Source organism: Rhinoderma darwinii, chromosome 10 (genome assembly GCF_050947455.1).
Source record: "Rhinoderma darwinii isolate aRhiDar2 chromosome 10, aRhiDar2.hap1, whole genome shotgun sequence".
NCBI lineage: Eukaryota > Metazoa > Chordata > Amphibia > Anura > Rhinodermatidae > Rhinoderma > Rhinoderma darwinii.
Window position 1 is genome coordinate 71,475,488 of NC_134696.1, and position 19,722 is coordinate 71,495,209.

Here is a 19,722-nt window from a genome sequence, read left to right on the forward strand (position 1 = left end):
CGAAACAAATCCATTTCATCTGAAGAACGACATACCGATGCTAATGAACCACCCAACGAGCTAAGCAAAGCAAACGACACCGGCCTTCTACTATCCGCCTCACCCTACCTCGGCGCAACCCCTTCAAAGCCTGCGATACCAGAAATTCCTTCGATACATCCCGAAAGCCCCGCAACTTAAACCCAAACGCCACTGCAGCTATGAACCGGTTCACCTTCGCTACTGAAAACCCCGCCTCCCAGGCGTCCCCTAACCAGTACAAAAGTGCCACCAACCTGTCTCTATCCGTATTGACGTCACCCAACTCTCTTACTCACTCCTCCCACTGCCTCCAACAAGCAGCATACGCACTACACCTCGCGCGCGCCAAAGACCTTTGTAACAGCTGCTCTACGGGACCGATACCAGCTCCCAAAGATGCTCCGGACAAGCCAAACCGAGACGTTCCGCTCCCGGTGCCAATTGCCGAAACCGGTCCCACTGCGAGCGAGAAAGAGCATCAGCGATACAATTCCGAACACCCGGGACATGCACCGCCACCACCCACGCGTTCAATGACAAACACACCAACACCAAATGTCGCAACAATTGAACTACCGGAGGAGAGGACGCCGTGATGTTATTAATGGCAAGCACCACCCCCATGTTGTCGCAGTAAAAACGGACCTTCTTATCCCTGAGCCTGTCCCCCCAAATGGTAGCCGCCACCACGATGGGAAACAGCTCGAGCAGGGCCAGATTCCGCGTGAGTCCACTGGACACCCAGCTAGCCGGCCATTGACCCGCGCACCACGGACCTCCCCCGTAAGCTCCAAAACCACCCACCCCAGCCGCATCCGTAAAAATATTCAAATCACTCGTATCCTGCGCAGGGGCCATCCATAGCGAGCGACCATTGTACTGCCCCAAGAAGTCATCCCAAACCTGAAGATCAGCTCGGTGCTCCTCCTTGGGCCGCACACAATGATGCGGCGCGCGCACTCCCGCCGTTGCCGCCGCCAACCTCCTACCAAACACCCTCCCCATTGGCATAATCCGGCAGGCGAAATTCAACTTCCCCAGCAGCGACTGAAGCTCCCTCAGCGTCATTTTCTTCATTCTACAAGCCCGTCGAACCTCCAGCCTCAAAGCACCCAACTTATCCGCCGGGAGCCGACACTCCATTGCCACCGAGTCTATTTCGATTCCCAAGAAACAAATCGTCGCTACCGGGCCCTCCGTTTTTTCCGGCGCCAAAGGAATCCCAAAATCCCTCGCCACCTTCTGTAGTGCATGAAGCAAATTACTGCAAACCGGCGAACCCCCCGGGCCAACGCACAAAAAATCATCTAAGTAATGGATCAACGAATCGACCCCGGATACTCCCCTCGTTACCCACTCCACGAAGCTACTAAACGCCTCGAAGTATGCACAAGAAAGAGAACACCCCATCGGAAGGCACCGATCCACGTAAAAGGCCCCATTCCAAAAACAACCCAACAGCCGTTGGCTTTCTGGATGGACCGGCAACAACCTGAACGCCGCCTCGATGTCGGTTTTTGCTAGCAGCGCCCCCGGACCCGCAGCCCGCACTAACCCCACCGCCTTATCGAATGAGGTATAAACTACGGAACACAACTCGTGATCAATCCCGTCATTTACCGACGAACCTTTGGGATACGATAAATGTTGAATCAAACGAAACTTTCCGGGCTCGCGTTTAGGGACAATACCCAACGGCGACACAACTAAATCTTTTACCGGCGACTCAACAAATGGCCCCGCCATGCGACCCAACGCAACTTCTTTTAACAACTTTTCCGACACGACTTCCGCATGCAAGTAAGCCGATTTTAAATTCCTCCGCGTAACCGGAACCTCATAAGGAGGCGGAGGAATAACAAAACCAACACGAAACCCTTCATAAAGCAACTTAGCTGCCGCCCTATCCGGATACTCATTTAGATAAGGGGCCATCCTTTCCACCCTCACCGGCGACACCCCCTTGACCAGCCCCGTGCTGGTTCCCTGACCTCTTTTTTCGCAGACATTTTGCCGCCCCGTGTGATGCACCATTACACTCGGAACACACGTGCTTGAACTTGCACGTGGCCCCGAATTTGCACTGACCTTCATTAAATTGCCAGCAAAACCCCGCCTTTCCCCCGCCGCTTTGTCCACCCTGACTAGACTGGCCTCCCTGGCCACCGCTCCCGGGAAAGGGCTGCCTAACCGGAGCCGTAACCCGTAACCAGAGAGCAATATCCTTCTGGTCCCACCGAATCGCTGGCCGAACCACCTTCCGCTGACGGAATTGCTCATCATATCGCAGCCACGCCTGACCCCCATACGCCCTATGAGCCTCCCCAATGGCATCAAAATAACAAAACAACGCCGAACAATTTTCCGGCGCCTTTTCCCCTATCACACTAGCCAATATGGCGAACGCCTGCGACCAATTAACGAACGTCTGCGGGATAAGCCTATACCGCCGCCGTTCCTCCTCGTCCTTTTTACTCTCATCCCGCTTGCTCTTATCCAAATTAAATTTAGCCAGCGGCAAGAGAGAAAAAATTTCAACATATTCGTCTTTCCAGATCCGCTCACGCACCTCCTGCTTTAAATGCGCCCCCAACGGACCCTCAAAACAAACATACACCTCCCCCCGAGCACGATCGTCCATTCGCACTCGATCGCCGTCCTTCTGTGCCTCGGTCTGTACCGACACCGCGACCGCCTCTCTAACCGCCACCACAGGACGCACCTGTAACGATCCCACGTCCCTGGGGCCTTCCCAAACTACCGCAGGGGACACTTCCGTTACTACCGGCGCCGCGGCCCTATCCAGGCGCCCCACCAGCTCCCGTAAGCAACCCACTAAGTCTGCCAAACCCGCACCGTCGCGTCCGCCCGCGCCACTACCGGCCCCCGATGCAATGCTAGCAGCCCCCCCGCCGACACCCGACATAAAAATCGCTGGATAAGACAATGATGGAGTTATACACTCACCGGGCTGCACAGGCGCTGTGTTCCCGTCAGCCGGACCATCCTGACCTCGACGATACACGTCCAGTTCACCTTCCTCCAGTTCTTCTCTCGCCGACGACTGTCCATCCCAACGACATCTTCGGAACGGGGATGAGGACGCGCTGACCGATGGGCCGGCAACCTGCCGCCCGACCGCCGGGACCCAGACTTCCGACCGGACCTGTTGCCTCGACGTCGCTGCAGATCTAGGCGTCCGTCTAGACGATCCTGACGAAGCCTGCCCCCTGGCCGGAACATCACCATGCGGGGCTGCCGTACCTTGTCCTCCAAATCTTCCATCTGATGGGGGAGGGGTGACAGGGAGCCCAGCCTGCGACTCCCTGCTTACCGCCGGACCCCGCCGCGGCCTGGGATTCCTGCCAGGACGCAGGGCCTGGGAAGGGGCGGTCCTCCCAGCTGCCTGGCCCGCAGCGTCCGGGATCGGGCTCCCTCTGCGACGCCGTGTCCGCGGGACTGCCTCCGGACTGAGGCGCTCTGGAGGTCAGGACCGCCGAGAGTGACGGGTCGACCCAGCCTGCGTCGCCGTCACCCCTGGCAACGCTCGCTGCCTGCCCAGCGCAGGAGCGGTTATTGCCGACTCCCCCACCCGCCGCCATAGCCATGCTCGTAAGGGGGCCGGGGGAGGGGAGCCTGTCCTTTTCAACAGACCCCGAACGCCGTGCCCGACGTGGCGAAACGGCGTCCGGGATCCTCGTTATGGCAGCCACGGTCTCCTCTAGCCATCCGGGACCGTGGTGCACAGCAGCGGCACGCAGCCGCTCTAACATTAAGGCTTCTGCCATCTCTAAAAGCACGGGCAACGGGGAGCTTACTTGTTCTGTGTTACTCCTCCCGCTGCTTCCGGCTCAATGCCGAGAAACAGTGGGAAGCGCAGTAACGGCCCTCCCGTCCCCCTTAACTCCTCCCCGTCCCTCCTCCAGCTCCTTCCAACTCTCCCTCACCTAATTAACCCTTTCCCTACCAGGACGGTCATGTCGGCTTCCCTTAACCCTGCGGCTGCGTCCAGCCTCTTCTGGATCACCATTTATGTTTGCTGTTGCCGTTGATGCAGACCTGGTCTGATCAGGCCTGTTCTAACGAAACGACACTAGGTGGCGCAATGATGTCATCAGGCCACCTGCATTACAAGAAATGAGCTGACTGGGGAAGCTGCTGACATTACTGTCCAAATATAGACATCAGGAACAGCGCCGGAGTCCCTGGGCAGAGCTCTAGTAGAAGATCTGCCCAGGGACTTCAGCCCTGGGAAAGCTACTAACGTCACTGTCCATTTATGGACAGTGACTTCAGGAGTTTTCCCAGAGGCATTCACCGGGCGATGTATCCCACTGTATGCCATACAGTGGGATATGTTTTGGCTGAATTGAACAAAACCAGTACATTAACGGTTATTACAACCAGGGCATTAAAACAGTCATTTGCCTGAACCATGGTTTTGTTCACTGTAATTGACATCAGTACCAAAATCAGTTAACGTGCATAACGTACAAACGTGAGCGCACTACTTTCCGTTGCCCTCGGTAATGGAGGAGGGTCCAGACTCCTTGGCTGTATGGGGCCCAGGATTTCCTGATGGTGGCCCTGCTGGTACATACAAGATGGTAAAATAATACATACCTTACCTGGTGCCCTCCAGGTATTCCGTGGATCCGCCATTCTCCTCAGCGCTGTCCAGGAATGTCTGCAGCGCTACCTAAAGTTTAGCTAAACTTTTAACAAACTTCTGACATGTCATAGTGACATGTCAGAAGTTTTGATTGGTGGGGGTCCGAGCACTGAGACCCCCACCAATTGCTAAAATGAAGCAGCTGAAGAGCTCGTGTGAGCGCTCAGCCACTTTGTGTCTGTTCGGCTTAAATGAATGTATCGGAATACGGACTCAATAGAAAGTATAGGGGCCCATACTCTGATACATTTATTTCAGGAAAAAGCCAAACAGACACGAAGCGGCTGAGCACTCACACAAGCGCATCAGCTGCTTCATTTTAGCGATTGGTGGGGGTCTTAGTGCTCGGACCCCCACCAATCAAAACTTCTGACATGTCACTATGACATGTCAGAAGTTTGTTAAACGTTTAGCTAGACTTTAAACAATGAGTCTGAGCAGGGTCTGCCTTAGGTTGGAAGGTACCCTGTTCAGGACTCTCTATTGCTGCAATCCACTAACCAAAATGTAACCACATATACAGTGAAGGAAATAAGTATTTGATCCCTTGCTGATTTTGTAAGTTTGCCCACTGTCAAAGACATGAACAGTCTAGAATTTTTAGGCTAGGTTAATTTTACCAGTGAGAGATAGATTATATTAAATAAAACAGAAAATCACATTGTCAAAATTATATATATTTATTTGCATTTTGCACAGAGAAATAAGTATTTGATCCCTTTGGCAAACAAGACTTAATACTTGGTGGCAAAACCCTTGTTGGCAAGCACAGCAGTCAGACATTTTTAGTAGTTGATGATGAGGTTTGCACACATGTTAGTTTAAATTTTGGTCCACTCCTCTTTGCAGATCATCTGTAAATCATTAAGATTTCGAGGCAGTCGCTTGGCAACTCGGATCTTCAGCTCCCTCCATAAGTTTTCGATGGGATTAAGGTCTGGAGACTGGCTAGGCCACTCCATGACCTTAATGTGCTTCTTTTTCAGCCACTCCTTTGTTGCCTTGGCTGTATGTTTCGGGTCATTGTCGTGCTGGAAGACCCAGCCACGAGCCATTTTTAACGTCCTGGTGGAGGGAAGGAGGTTGTCACTCAGGATTTGACGGTACATGGCTCCATCCATTCTCCCATTGATGCGGTGAAGTAGTCCTGTGCCCTTAGCAGAGAAACACCCCCAAAACATAATGTTTCCACCTCCATGCTTGACAGTGGGGACGGTGTTCTTTGGGTCATAGGCAGCATTTCTCTTCCTCCAAACACGGCGAGTTGAGTTAATGCCAAAGAGCTCAATTTTAGTCTCATCTGACCACAGCACCTACTCCCAATCACTCTCAGAATCATCCAGATGTTAATTTGCAAACTTCAGATGGGCCTGTACATGTGCCTTCTTGAGCAGGGGGACCTTGCGGGCACTGCAGGATTTTAATCCATTACGGCGTAATGTGTTACCAATGGTTTTCTTGGTGACTGTGGTCCCAGCTGCTTTGAGATCATTAACAAGTTACCCCCGTGTAGTTTTCGGCTGAGCTCTCACCTTCCTCAGGATCAAGGATACCCCACGAGGTGAGATTTTGCATGGAGCCCCAGATCGATGTCGATTGACAGTCATTTTGTATGTCTTCCATTTTCTTACTATTGCACCAACAGTTGTCTCCTTCTCACCCAGCGTCTTACTTATGGTTTTGTAGCCCATTCCAGCCTTGTGCAGGTCTATGATCTTGTCCCTGACATCCTTAGAAAGCTCTTTGGTCTTGCCCATGTTGTAGAGGTTAGAGTCAGACTGATTAATTGAGTCTGTGGACAGGAGTCTTTTATACAGGTGACCATTTAAGACAGCTGTCTTTAATGCAGGCACCAAGTTGCTTTGGAGCGTGTAACTGGTCTGGAGGAGGCTGAACTCTTAATAGTTGGTAGGGGATTAAATACTTATTTCTCTGTGCACAATGCAAATAAATATATATAATTTTGACTATGTGATTTTCTTTTTTTTTTTTTATATAATCTATCTCTCACTGGTAAAATTAACCTAGCCTAAAAATTCTAGACTGTTCATGACAATGACAGTGGGCAAACTTCCAAAATCAGCAAGGGATCAAATACTTATTTCCTTCACTGTATATATACACACTAGACACACAGACACACACACACACACACACACACACACTCACATAGACACGCATGCACATGTATACACGCACAGAGGGCCATATACACTTATAGAACCATATATTCCCACACAGGCACATATCCACACAGTACAGACAATGTAGTAGATGTTACCTGCAGTCCTATGTAACAGCACAGATAACGCACAGTATTAACTCGGAGTACAGATAATGTAGCAGATGTTATTTGTAGTCCTATGTAACACCACTTATAACACACAGTGCTAACTCTCACTGGTAAAATTAACCTAGCCTAAAAATTCTAGACTGTTCATGTCTTTGACAGTGGGCAAACTTACAAAATCAGCAAGGGATCAAATACTTATTTCCTTCACTGTATATACTGCACCATAACAAAGCTCAGTACATAAATACAACACCAGCACAAATACAGCTCAATTTAGTGCAACCCCTTCCGTATAGGTTTGCACTCATTTGTTTCCAGCTCCCAGCATGACCCGAACAATGGTAAGGATATGCTGGGAGCTGCTGTTTCACAAAAAATAAATCATATCATAATCATACCACCCATCATCTCGCTGCAGATCATAGAGTGACTACAGTACTGATTAGAGGCAGAATAAACATTTACATTAAGTGACTCACTGGTGACTCAGATTCTAGTTTTTCTCCATCCGATCCAGACCTCTATGATGACTTCTCCTGGTCACAGCCCATTTATGCAGTTTGCCACTCAGATGTCTTCAGCTTCTCATTTTTTCAACATTTCTACACCTATAAACAAAGATAAAGTTCTCATTATACCACACACTACGCCCCTAAATATAATAGCGTACCATACACCGTGTCCCCCCCACACACACACACACCGTGCCCCCTGTAGATAGTGCCTGCCATAGAGCCCCCTGTAGATAGTTCCCCCATAGAGCCCCCTGTAGATCGTGCCCCCATATAGCCCACCCTTGTATATAGTGTGCCACAAATAGCTCCCCCTATAGTGCTCCACAGATAGCCCACCCCTTTATATAGCCCCCTGTAGATATAGCCCACACCTGTATTTAGTGCTCCACATATAGCCCACTCCTGTATATAGTGCTCCACAGATAGCCCACCCCTGTATATAGTACCCCTGTAGATATAGCCCACCCCTGTATATAGTGCTCCATAGATAGTTCCCCCCTGTATATAGCCCCCTGTAGATATAGCCCACCCCTGTATATAGTGCTCCATAGATAGCCCATCCCAGTATATAGCTCCCCTGTAGACAGAGCCCCCCCCCCATAGATAAAGCACCCTGTAGATAAAGCCCCCATAGATAAAGCCCCCCTCCTCTGTAGATAAAGCCCCCTTCCCCTGTAGAAAAAGCCCCCCTCTCCCGCAGATAAAGCCCCCCTGTAGATAAAGCCACACACTTTTTTATTACAATAAAATAACAAACTATTTAAACTCACCCTAATCCCGTCCGGCAGCAATGGAGACCTGCTCTCTTCTGTGCAGGTTTCCTGGGGTTGAACAAAGCATCTATGAAAGGCGCTGATTGGCTGGGCAGAATGACTTTCCCTGTCATTCAGCACCTACAGAACGTACCCGGCCATTCATTGCTTCTAATTGTACCTGTGTCCTTTAGCCGCTGGTACAATTATAGTGCAGGAAGGGGTGGCACTGGGCCCCCCTCTGAGTTGCGCCCGGGGCACATGCCCCGTCTGCCCACCCTAGCTACACCCCTGGACAACCTGTCACAACGATCACATTCCTCCGAACAGAAGCGCTTACTCGCCGACTGTGAGGAGCTCCATGACACAGCTGTCTATAGACAGTTGATAATCACTGATCTTTCACCCGGAGACCACTCAGCGTGTCACAGCGATCACATTGCTCCTCCCAGCAGTGCATGTGCACCGACGGTAAGGCGCTCAGCTATGTGAAAGCTGTGACAGCTTGTAACAGCGATTACATGCGTGCCGACGGTAAGGAGCTCCATGATACAGCTGTCTAGACAGCTTTATCACCGAGCTTCGGAGTGGTCTCTGGTCAGGTGATCGCTGTGACAGCCTGTCACAGCGATCACAGACTGCCAGAGAGAGAGAAGAATAATGTAATGTAAAAAAAAAAAAACACTCCCTTTTTTTTTTTTTAAATAAAATTTCTCTCTATAAATACATTTGTCTATCTGCTACACGGCGACTTTGGCCACGCACGACACAGGTCAACCAGCCAAAGATCCCTATGTCCTGTAGCCTACATTGCATGTAATAAAAGTCATTGTGGTTGTATCGCAACGCGCAAGTTGCCACGACATGACAGTTGCAAGAAATCCAAACTGTCGTGTCGCAGTTACTTGCAGATCGCAATGCGACCTAACTGACTTTCATTACTTGCGGGGCAGGCTATGGGACATAGCAATCTTTGGTCAGACAACCTGTACACAGAGTATTTTGCAGGCAGAAAAAAATCTGGACAGTATATGGACAGTGAAGTGAGGGACTTCTCCTGGAGTCATCCCCTACAGGACGGTAGGGGGGGGGGGTGCCATCTATGGGGGGCTGACTATGTACAAAGGTGCTGTGTAGCACTACCTACAGGGGGCTGTGTGGCATTACCTACAGGGGGCTGTGTGGCACTTCCTACAGGGGGGCAGTGTGGCATTGCTTACAGGGGGCCAGTGTGGCATTACCTACAGGGGGCTGTGTGGCATTACCTACAGGGGGCTGTGTGGCATTACCTACAGGGGGCTGTGTGGCATTACCTACAGGGGGCTGTGGGGCATTACCTACTGGGGGGTGTGTGGCATTACCTACAGGGGGCTGTGTGGCATTACCTACAGGGGGCTGTGTGGCATTACCTACAGGGGGCTGTGTGGCATTACCTACAGGGATGCTGTATGGAACTATCTACAGGGGGGGGGGGCTGTGTGGCACTACCTACAAGGAGGCTGTGTGGGACTACCTACAAGTTGGGCTGTGTGGCACTACCTACAGCGGGGCTGTGTCAGTATCTACAGAGGGCAGTGTGTGGCATTATCTACAGAGGGAAGTGTGTGGCAAAAAATGTACAAATTAAATTAATCCAATTTTAAAATGGACAGCGAAAAAAACGGATGAAAAATGGGTCAAAATCGGCTGTTGAAAACAGAAACACGGCCTGGAACGGATGCAAAACGGATTCAAAACGGCCGACACTCTGACCCGGTCGTGTGAATAGAGCCTTAGCCATCAATATCTGATTGGTGGTGGTCCCCCACCGATCAGTTATTTTGAAGGGGCCACGATGCTCGTACCATCACCGCTTCCCCTTCATTTCCTTTACTGCTCACACTGTGAATTGCGCAGTGGCGTAACTACCGCGGTAGCAGCAGTAGCGGCTGCTACGGGGCCCGGGGCTTGAGGGGGCCCGGTGGCGCCGCTAGCAGCCGTTATGGCTACTACAGCGGTAGCGTCGCTACTGTGGGGCCCGCGACGCCGAGCCTTACACAGGCCCTCTCATGCCTGTAGGTGTCGCTAGCACCGGAGGGGGCCCCAGTGCTAGCGGCAGCCAAATACATGTATTAGCACTGAATGGCCGGGCATGTTCCGTGCCTGACCATCCAGTGCCTTACAATGACACTGATTGGCTAGCGGCGCGATGACATCATCGCGCCGCTTCCATGCTTAGAAGGTGCTGATTGGCGGGGCAAGTCATTCTGCCCCGCCAATCAGCGTCATTGGAGGACGCTCGTTCAGCTCCTGCAGACATGCTCAGAAGAGAGCATGTCTGCATCGCCAGTGAACAGCGTGGGAACCGGAGAATGTGAGTATGTCAAGTTTTTGTTTTTTTTCCCTCATAAAAATGTGAATGGCATTATCTATAGTGGGGGGGGGGGGTCATCTTTATGTGGGCTATTATATATAGGGTTCTATATGTGGGGCAGTAGCTACAGGGGGGTCTATATGTGGGGCAGTAGCTACAGGGGGGGTCTATATGTGGGGGTGTGGGCCACTATATACAGGGGGCTCTATATGTGGGCCATTATATACAGGGGGCTCTATATGTGGGCCACTATATACAGGGGGGGTCTATATGTGGGCCACTATATACAGGGGGCTCTATATGTGAGCCATTATATACAGGGGGCTCTATATGTGGGCCACTATATACAGGGGGGTCTATATGTGGGCCACTATATACAGGGGTGGGTTACCTGTGGGGCACTAGCAACAGGGTGGCTATATGTAGTGCACAGTCTACAGGGGTGGGCTATATGTGGGACACTATATACAGGGGGAGCTATATGTGAGACACTATGTACAGAGGTGGGCTATACGTGGAGCAATAACTATAGGGGAAGCTATATGTAGGGCAGCACCGTGGCTCAGTGGTTAGCACTATTGCCTTGCAGCTCTGGAGTCCATATGTGGGCGCTATCTATAGGGGCTTCTATGTAGGTCACTATCTACAGGGGCCACGTTGTGTGTTTGTGACAGTTATATTTAGATGTGTTGAGAATTTTAACTTTGTTTACAGGTGCAGAAATGTTTTAAAAGTGAGAAGCTGAAGACATCTGAACGGAAAACTGCAGAAATGGGTCATGGCCGGTAGAAATTCATCATAGATGTCTGAACCGGAGGGAGAAGAAAAGAACTAGAATCTGAGACGTCACCGGTGAGTCACTTAATGTAAATGTTTATTCTGCCTCTAATCAGTAATGTAGTCACTGTATGATCTGCAGCGAGATGATGGTGATAGGATTTTTTTTGTGAAACCGCATCTCCCAGCATATCCTTATCATTGTTCAGGCCATGCTGGGAGCTGTAGTTATACGCCGTACAAACCTATACGCAGTGGCGTAACTACCGCTATAGCAGCCGTAGCGACTTCTACAGGGCCTGCAGCATGAGGGGGCCCGTGCCACCCGCCGGCACGGCCCCCTCCCATGGCCGCAGGCTCCGCTAGCAGCCGCTATGGCTGCTACAGCGCGACGCCACTGAAGGGGTTGTTCCTACATAAGACATGTATCCCCTAATCACAGGATAGGGGATACATGTGTGATCGCTGGCAGCGATGAGGAGAACGGGGGACCGAAAGTCCCCCCTAAGTTCTCCATGACAAACCTCGGACTTCCGGGGTCTGTGTCGGCAGCTCCGTAGAAATGAATGGAGCGCCGGTCGCGCTTGTGCGCATGCGTGACTAGCGCTCCTTTCATTTTTATTGAACTGCGCAGACGCCGGAAGTCCGAGGTTAGTCATGGAGAACGTCGGGGGACTTTCGGTCCCCCATTCTCCTTATCGCTGCCAGCGATCACACATGTATCCCCTATCCTGTGGATAGGGGATGCATGTCTTTTGTAGGACAAACTATAGGCCGTTTTTTTTTGGGGGGGGGGCTATATGGCGTTATCTACAGAGGGGTTCTGTATGGCATTATCTACAGGGGGGGCTGTATGGCATTCTCTACAGGGGGGACTGTATGGCATTCTCTACAGGGGGGACTGTATGGCGTTATCTACAGGGGGGCTGTATGGCGTTATCTACAGAGGGGGTCTGTATGGCGTTATCTACAGGGGGGCTGTATGGCGTTATCTGCAGGGGGCTGTGTATGGTGCTATCTATAGGGGGGCGCTGTGTGGTGGAATCTATAGGGAGGCACTATCTACAAAGGGGGGGGGTTGCGTGATACCCAGCAGAGGGGGGGCCCTAGTCAAAAGTTTGCTATGGGGCCCAGTCTTTCCTAGTTACGCCCCTGGAATTGCGGACACACTTGTAGCGGCGGTTCACAGTATTACAGTATACACTTAAATGGTAGAAGGCTGTAATACTGTGAACCGCCGCTACAAGTGTGTCCGCGATTCACAGTGCGAGCAGTAAAAGAAATGAAGTGGAAGCAGCGCTCGTAAAAGCAGTGCGGCCCCTTCAAAACAGCCGATCGACGGGGGTGTCGGGTGTCTGTCAATGACCGATCAGATAGTGATGGCCTATCCTGAGGTTAGGCCATCAGTTTTTGTGGACTGGAAATGCCACAATATCTGTAGTGGTCGTATGGTGTCAGCGAACCAGCTTTGGAAATGTTTTCTCTAAAAGCCAGTTTGCGCACTATTCATTGTAGGCGCCAACTTGCACCCAGTGTGTAGGAAATGCACACATATTTGGTATCGTTGAAGTCGGTAGAAATTGCCAACTATGTATTCAGGTGTGTTTACCCAGTGGCATGCAACAGATGTAAAAAAAAAACACCTAAAATCAAATTTTTTTCAATTTTATTTTCCATTTTTCCTTCCATATTTTTTTAAAAAAAGGGAAATATATCTATTATGTTTTTTACACAATATGGAAGCCCAATATGTTCTGAAAAAAACAAGACCAAATGCATGTAGGTTGTAAAAATTATAGAACAACAATTTGCTTTTAAATTGGCACATGGCTAAAACTTAAAAATGGGCTTGGTCAGGAAGGGGGGTAAAGCTCCTGGTCAGGAAGTGGTTAACACTTATTTTGTTTACTACGTAATTCCATATGCCTTCTTCATAGTTATCATGTCTACAATATGATTATATATTGCAGAAAATAATAATAAAAAAAAACTCAGAATGAAAAGGTGTATCCAAACTTTTGACTAGTACTATATGTATATATATATATATATATATATATATATATACAATGAAAAAAATAATATATATGTTATATGGGGGAACATATGTATATATCATTTTAGTTGTTAACAACTATAGTAAGTTAAGATATATGAACCGTGTTAGAATACATATAGTTAATTTCTTTATTAAACTGATTTTTGGCCTTTAAAAGCTGACTTTATTTTAATTGTTTTTTTTTTTTTTTTTTCATAGATGAAGCTAATGCCATCCAAGATCTTAGCATTGAAGAGTTATATCCAGAGTCATTTGGGTTTCTGACTTACCAGGGTTCGATGACCATTCCTCCGTGTTATGAGACTGTGACTTGGATTATAATCGATAGACCTTTGAATATCACCTCAATGCAGGTAGAGGACTTCTGATGTTTATGTTAAGTCACAGATGGTATTATCATATGAGGAATATAAAGTTTTATTTATTCAAAATACTAAAAGTAAATCCCTTTTAACACCATATAGTCTTTCGGTCCAACGTTTTGTGGTCATCAATTTCTTATTATATGGCACGTGTTCAATAGGTGAGTTGTTACTAGTATTTACTACTAGAAATTGGGTGCTGCTAATTATTTTGATTGACAGCATTACCAAATATCAGCAGTATGTGAAGGTTATTTCTGTCTGTTATCATTATGTGTCAAAATAATTTTCTATGCTAACAAGGATCTATAAGAATATGTGTATATTTTTATCTAAATACCCATAAAAAAAAAATCAGCGGCAAGCTGTGACAAGAAGACAGGTGCAAAATCCCTTTGCACCTTTGACTCATAAACTGAAAAATTTAGAAGCCAAATCATTTTTTTTTCAATCCCCAAATGTAAATATATATACAGTATAATTAGTATTCTATTATTCTTTTCTATAGGAGCAGTATGGTGTAAATCAAATACAGAATCCTCTACTACTGCCTGGCACAGCAGCCAGGGATTACTAGAGTCAACTAGAGTCAACATAGCACAGCTTACCTAACTCCTCTTTTTGTTCCTCTGTTTCGGGTAGTGGCACGCTTTCCTATACGCAGTGTGCACCAGAGGGAGATTAGCAGACATGCGCATTTACAGCTCCATATGGACAAGAATATAAGTGCTATAATACTGCCCCCTATGGACAAGAATATAATGACTATAATACTGCCCCTTATGCACAAGTATATTACTACTAAAATACTGCCCCTATGTACAAGACTATAACTTCCACAATTATCTTTTTTATTTAAAAACTTGCAACAAAATATTACAATATATTTACAAAACACTCATAACAGATATACAATAAACTTGTCTCTTAATAACATCACAAATATTAAACAAACCATGATATATTAATATTCCTCCAGTATAAATTCAAATTATTTTTTGTGTCTTTCCAATACACAGTCTTAAGACTTTCCAAGATATTATGCCTTGACAGTATTACAGGAGAGTTCTTCTTTATTGATGACCAGGCTGCATCGCGCACACCACAGATGGCACATGGTCACCACATTTATGACATATAATGAACTTCTATCATATACACTAAGTTCGAGCTGAAAGTCTCCATACAGCAGCTGAGAGTATGGCTGCCCCACTAGATGTGGTAACTGCAGGGACAGGGACACAGCCTCCCATAATTGTATACTGAAAGGACACTCTAACAGTAGATGTTCCATGGTCTCTAGTATCTGGGGGCACTCTTCTCTAGGACAAAATCTGTCCAACACGTATCTACACTTAAGGTTGGATCTAACATACATTTTACCATGGAATCCCAACCATGCCACATCCCTCATGTGCGGAGGAACTCTAGGGTCATCCATAATTTTTGCAGCCTGCCTTATATCAAGGCTCAGGGCTTCCCTCAATTGTTAATGGACAGTGAACTGACATCTAAGGAGGTTCTTGTACAACTTCTTCCTATGGAGTAACTTGACATCATCATACAATATTTTCCATTTAATGATCTTCCTAATTATATTGACTCCATACCAAGACACGTTATTCTTAATGTGCCCTGAGATCCTCTTTATGGGGTCACCTATTGAGCACACAGACCCAAACTGCTGGATCTGACTCTTAAACAAACAGCCCCATGGCTTCACCTCAGCATTCTTACAAAATAAAAAATTCTTCATCAGAAACATCAGACTAAAGAAGAGCTCCGGGTAGGGCATGGAGAGACCGCCTTCCTTATGTGGGAGATAGACAATGTTCCTCCTGACTACATTTACCCTGTTACCCCCCAAGAAGCGGAAAAAAACATTTGTCAGTCTGGAAAGTAAAGTATCAGGTACTGGAAACACCACACTGATATATAGAAAGAGCGGGAGGAGGAAGCTTTTCAACAGGCGGATCTTCTCCTGATACGTCAGCCGCCAGTGCTTCCAGCTCTGCACCTTCTGCTCACACAGCTCTAACTTCTCCTCCCATTTCATCTTCCCTTCATCCACAGCTCCAAACACAACTCCCAAAATCTTTATCTTCTCCTCAACTGTTCTGAAGGGCACTGAGAAGGCATTGCTGTCATTTCCCAACCACAACGCCTCGCTCTTCTCCATATTCACAGCAGAATTAGACACCTGGGAGAACATGGCTATCTCTTGTTGTAGAGCTGCACAGTCACCAGCAGAAGACAGCATAACCGTCACATCATCCGCGTAGGCGCAGAATGTTATCTCTTCTACTTTATTCTGAAAATGACATTTCAACCCCATAAACTTTTTGTTATCCTGCAACTTCCTTAAAAATGGATCCAGACTAAACACATACAGTATAATAATGGGCTAAGTGGGCAGCCTTACCGCACACCCGACAAGATACTGAAAGCTTCTGCCAAGTGGCCATTAATCAGAGGCCGGCTTACTGCCTCCTTATACAGATGATGACATCATCCGCCACCTCACTCAGCCTATAATACAAGATCTGCTCCAGGATTTTATAATCCGTGTTCAGCAGGGACAATGGACGCCAATTTTTTTAATATTTTAGATTTCCCTTCTTTGCTAGGAGAACTAGAACAGATTTATGCTGTGATTGTAAAAGTTTCCCAGCAGAGAGACAATCATATACCTGCACCAGGTCAGGGGCCAATAAATCCCTGAACTCCTTATAAAACTCACTGGTCAGGCCGTCCAGACCAGGACTCTTCTTGGTTTTTAAGGAGTCAATGCTCCTCCTTACCTCCTCCTCAGATATAGTTTCAGCCATGCTATCTGTCTGCACTGTATCTAATTTTGGCAGAGTTACACTCCTCAGATAGACTTTTATGTCGCCATCTCTAATCTGACTCCCTTTAAACAGTTCCATAATAATTTCCAATGATTTTATGAAGTTTTTTCTGTTCTGATTGCTCCATCCAATAAGTTTCTTACTAACCCGGTTCTTACAGGCAATGAAGGGATCTGGGGTATGAACCACCCAACTATCAAACTGGCCTTCTGCCTTAAGAGACTTGAGGCAATCATACTGCAGCTGTCTCATCTTCTGCTTTATCTGGCGGACGCTCTCCACTATTGATCTTACTATATAGACGGCTCAGTAGCAGTCTCAGTGCAGAATACCTCATATACTCCATATTACTCCGTCTCTTTGCAGCTCTTATAATAAACTGCTTGATGTCTCTTTTCATGTCCTCCCACCACTCCGCTGTATCATCGCACATACACTGGGTAGTTCTCCGGTCATTATAAAATGCGATAAAAGACTCTTTAAACTCTGGATCCTGGAGCGCAGAGCTATTTACCTTCCAGTAGCCCTTACCATAGACCACAGCATCGTCCAGATCCAGCGTTATACTCACCATACAATGGTCAGAGAACTCTATAGGACTTATCCTATACTGAGAACACTTTAATTCTTTTTTTAATGTACACACGGTCTATTCTGCTTGCATTACCTCCCTTATGATAAGTGTAAGCTTTACTACTACAATGTAGACTATAAGAGTCCACTAAATGAGCCTGCTGGACTAGATTATTGAGAACATTTTAATCATATCTCAATCTTTTGTGACTACTGGAACGATCCACATTACCGGAGACACTATTGAAGTCACCACTCAAAATAAAGACCTTAGAAGTAAAACAATAGGGCTTAATATTTTGGAATAATTCCCTCCTCTCTTTTCTGGTTTGCTGGGCTTAAATATTAATGACTCTATAATGTACAGTGTCCAGGGTAAAGTCCAGCATCAGGCAGCAACCGGAGCAGATCTCCAGGACTTTCTCCACTTGTACGTCCATGTTATTAAATAGAATTCCTACACCATCATTACGTTCCAGACCAAAGGACCAGAATGATGTTCCATGTTTCCAGTCTCTCTTGGCTGTATACACTTGAGCATTGCTCTTCACATAAGTCTCTTGTATAAAGATGATATCAGATGTGTCGTCAGACAGACGCTGGAATATCGCCTGCCGCCTGCTCCTATTCTTCACACTGTTTACATTGTTTTGTTTTCAAACTGTTTTTATTGAGAATGTCACAGAATCATGAAATAAATCGTATATCATACATTTTACAAACTCAGTTTTACAATGAGAAATGGTACATTCCTTCAATCAATCCATGTACATAAATGCATTCATTTAGAAATACCTTAGAGCCAAATATTTTAATACATATAGTTTAAAGGAGTGAAATTCGAACCAAAACACTAACATTAACATTAACATGTCATATGGTATTGCTTATAGCATCTCTGCAGTCTTGCGGAATGAAACATGTTCACCCTCCTTGTACCAATTTATTATTTTCCATCACATTTGACATAACATTTCCTACTAACTTCCCCTGGGAGATCTGGATCTATTCATATAAGTCAACCAAGGTGACCAAACATGCAGAAATTTGGATCTATCTTGTCGCTCCCAGTATATAAGTTCCTCAAACCTACATATCTCTTGTACTTTCTTAACCCAATCCTCCAAATTAGGTGTTCTGATGGACTTCCACAGTACTGGAATCAACAACTTAGCCGCAGTTATTAAACTTGTCGCTAAGTCATGTCTCCTGGGCGTAAAGGAGTCAGATGAAAACCATAAGAGAATCACTTGAGGGGAAACCGGAACTGATGTTGAACATATTGAATTTATTTCAAAGATAACCTCTTGCCAAAATCCGTATATCGAGGGGCATTCCCACCATATATGCAGCAAAGAACCTTTATTAAGTGAACACCTCCAACATGTATCTGGTATATCTGGATTTATCATATGTAGCAATATCGGAGTTTTATACCACCTGGTTATCAATTTGTAAGAGTTTTCTCTGATTTTAATGCACTGTGAAAAACCATGTGAACGCTTCAAGAATATTCGTTGTTCTTCTTCTGTAAAAGTGTAGTGTAAATCTTGTTCCCACTTAGTGATTAATTCCAGTTTGTCTTCCTTCTCCCCAAGCAATAACTTGTCATATGATCTAGCCAGGGCACCCTTTTGGGTTAGAATCTGTTGTAATTTACTTTCAAAAGGGGTCAAATTTATATAACTGGCAAACCGGGTTTTATACTTGTCGCACACTGTCTGAAAATCTCGTTTCTGAATAAAATCTGATAGGAGAAGACCCGTAGTTCTAAGCAGTAGAGCTACCACATCTTGGGACTCGGTCTCAAAAAATTCTGACACTGTTATATTATCCAGGTGTCTCCAGAAAGAGATTACTGGAATTCTCTTTGTATCTACTAGGTAGGGTAAAAGGCTCAGAGGCAGTAGCGGGTAATTCTCAGAAAGGAGAGATTTCCGTGCGTTAACCTCTTGCCACCCCCTTATAATGACTTTCACCAGAGTGCTAGAGCAAATTGAATTCGGTGAGAATTTTCTCAGGCCCCAAAGGAGGAGCCGATCTGGCAACTTAAGCAATTCCCGTTCTAGTTCTACATATAGAGTGGATTGTGCTGTACTAATCATAGATTGCCATCTATTCAACTGATTTGCCCTATAATAGGTAACTACATCTGGTACCCCCAAGCCTCCAAAATGTGGTTTCTGTATAAGTAACCTGTATTTAAGGCGTGGTTTAGTATTATTCCATAAAAAGGCAGAGAACATCCTCCTAACCTTATCAAAAAATGTTCTAGGTAGCCATATCGGTAGTGCTTGTATCAAATATATAAGCTTGGGTACAATAAATGTTTTTAAGAGATTTTTGCGTCCCATCCATGATAGATATGGGACTTTAAGTTCTTTTAATTGTTTTTGTATAGACGTGAGCAAAGGTATGTAATTACAGTTATATAAATGTGCTGGCTCTTTAGTAATCTGGATGCCCAGGTATGTCAGATTGCTATCAGGCCATTTA

The 19,722-nt window shown here is 46.6% G+C and overlaps 1 protein-coding gene across 5 annotated transcripts in view; it reads left to right on the plus strand.

Moving 5' to 3' along the window:
- The window catches only part of LOC142661486 (carbonic anhydrase-related protein 10-like), a 676,742-nt gene that overhangs the window by 498,553 nt on the left and 158,467 nt on the right, over positions 1 to 19,722 (plus strand). For all 5 annotated transcript variants that reach the window (XM_075838886.1, XM_075838887.1, XM_075838889.1 and 2 more), the window contains one exon: positions 13,641 to 13,795. In XM_075838886.1, coding sequence (XP_075695001.1) covers positions 13,641 to 13,795 — 155 coding nt within the window. The remainder of the gene's footprint in view (positions 1 to 13,640; positions 13,796 to 19,722) is intronic.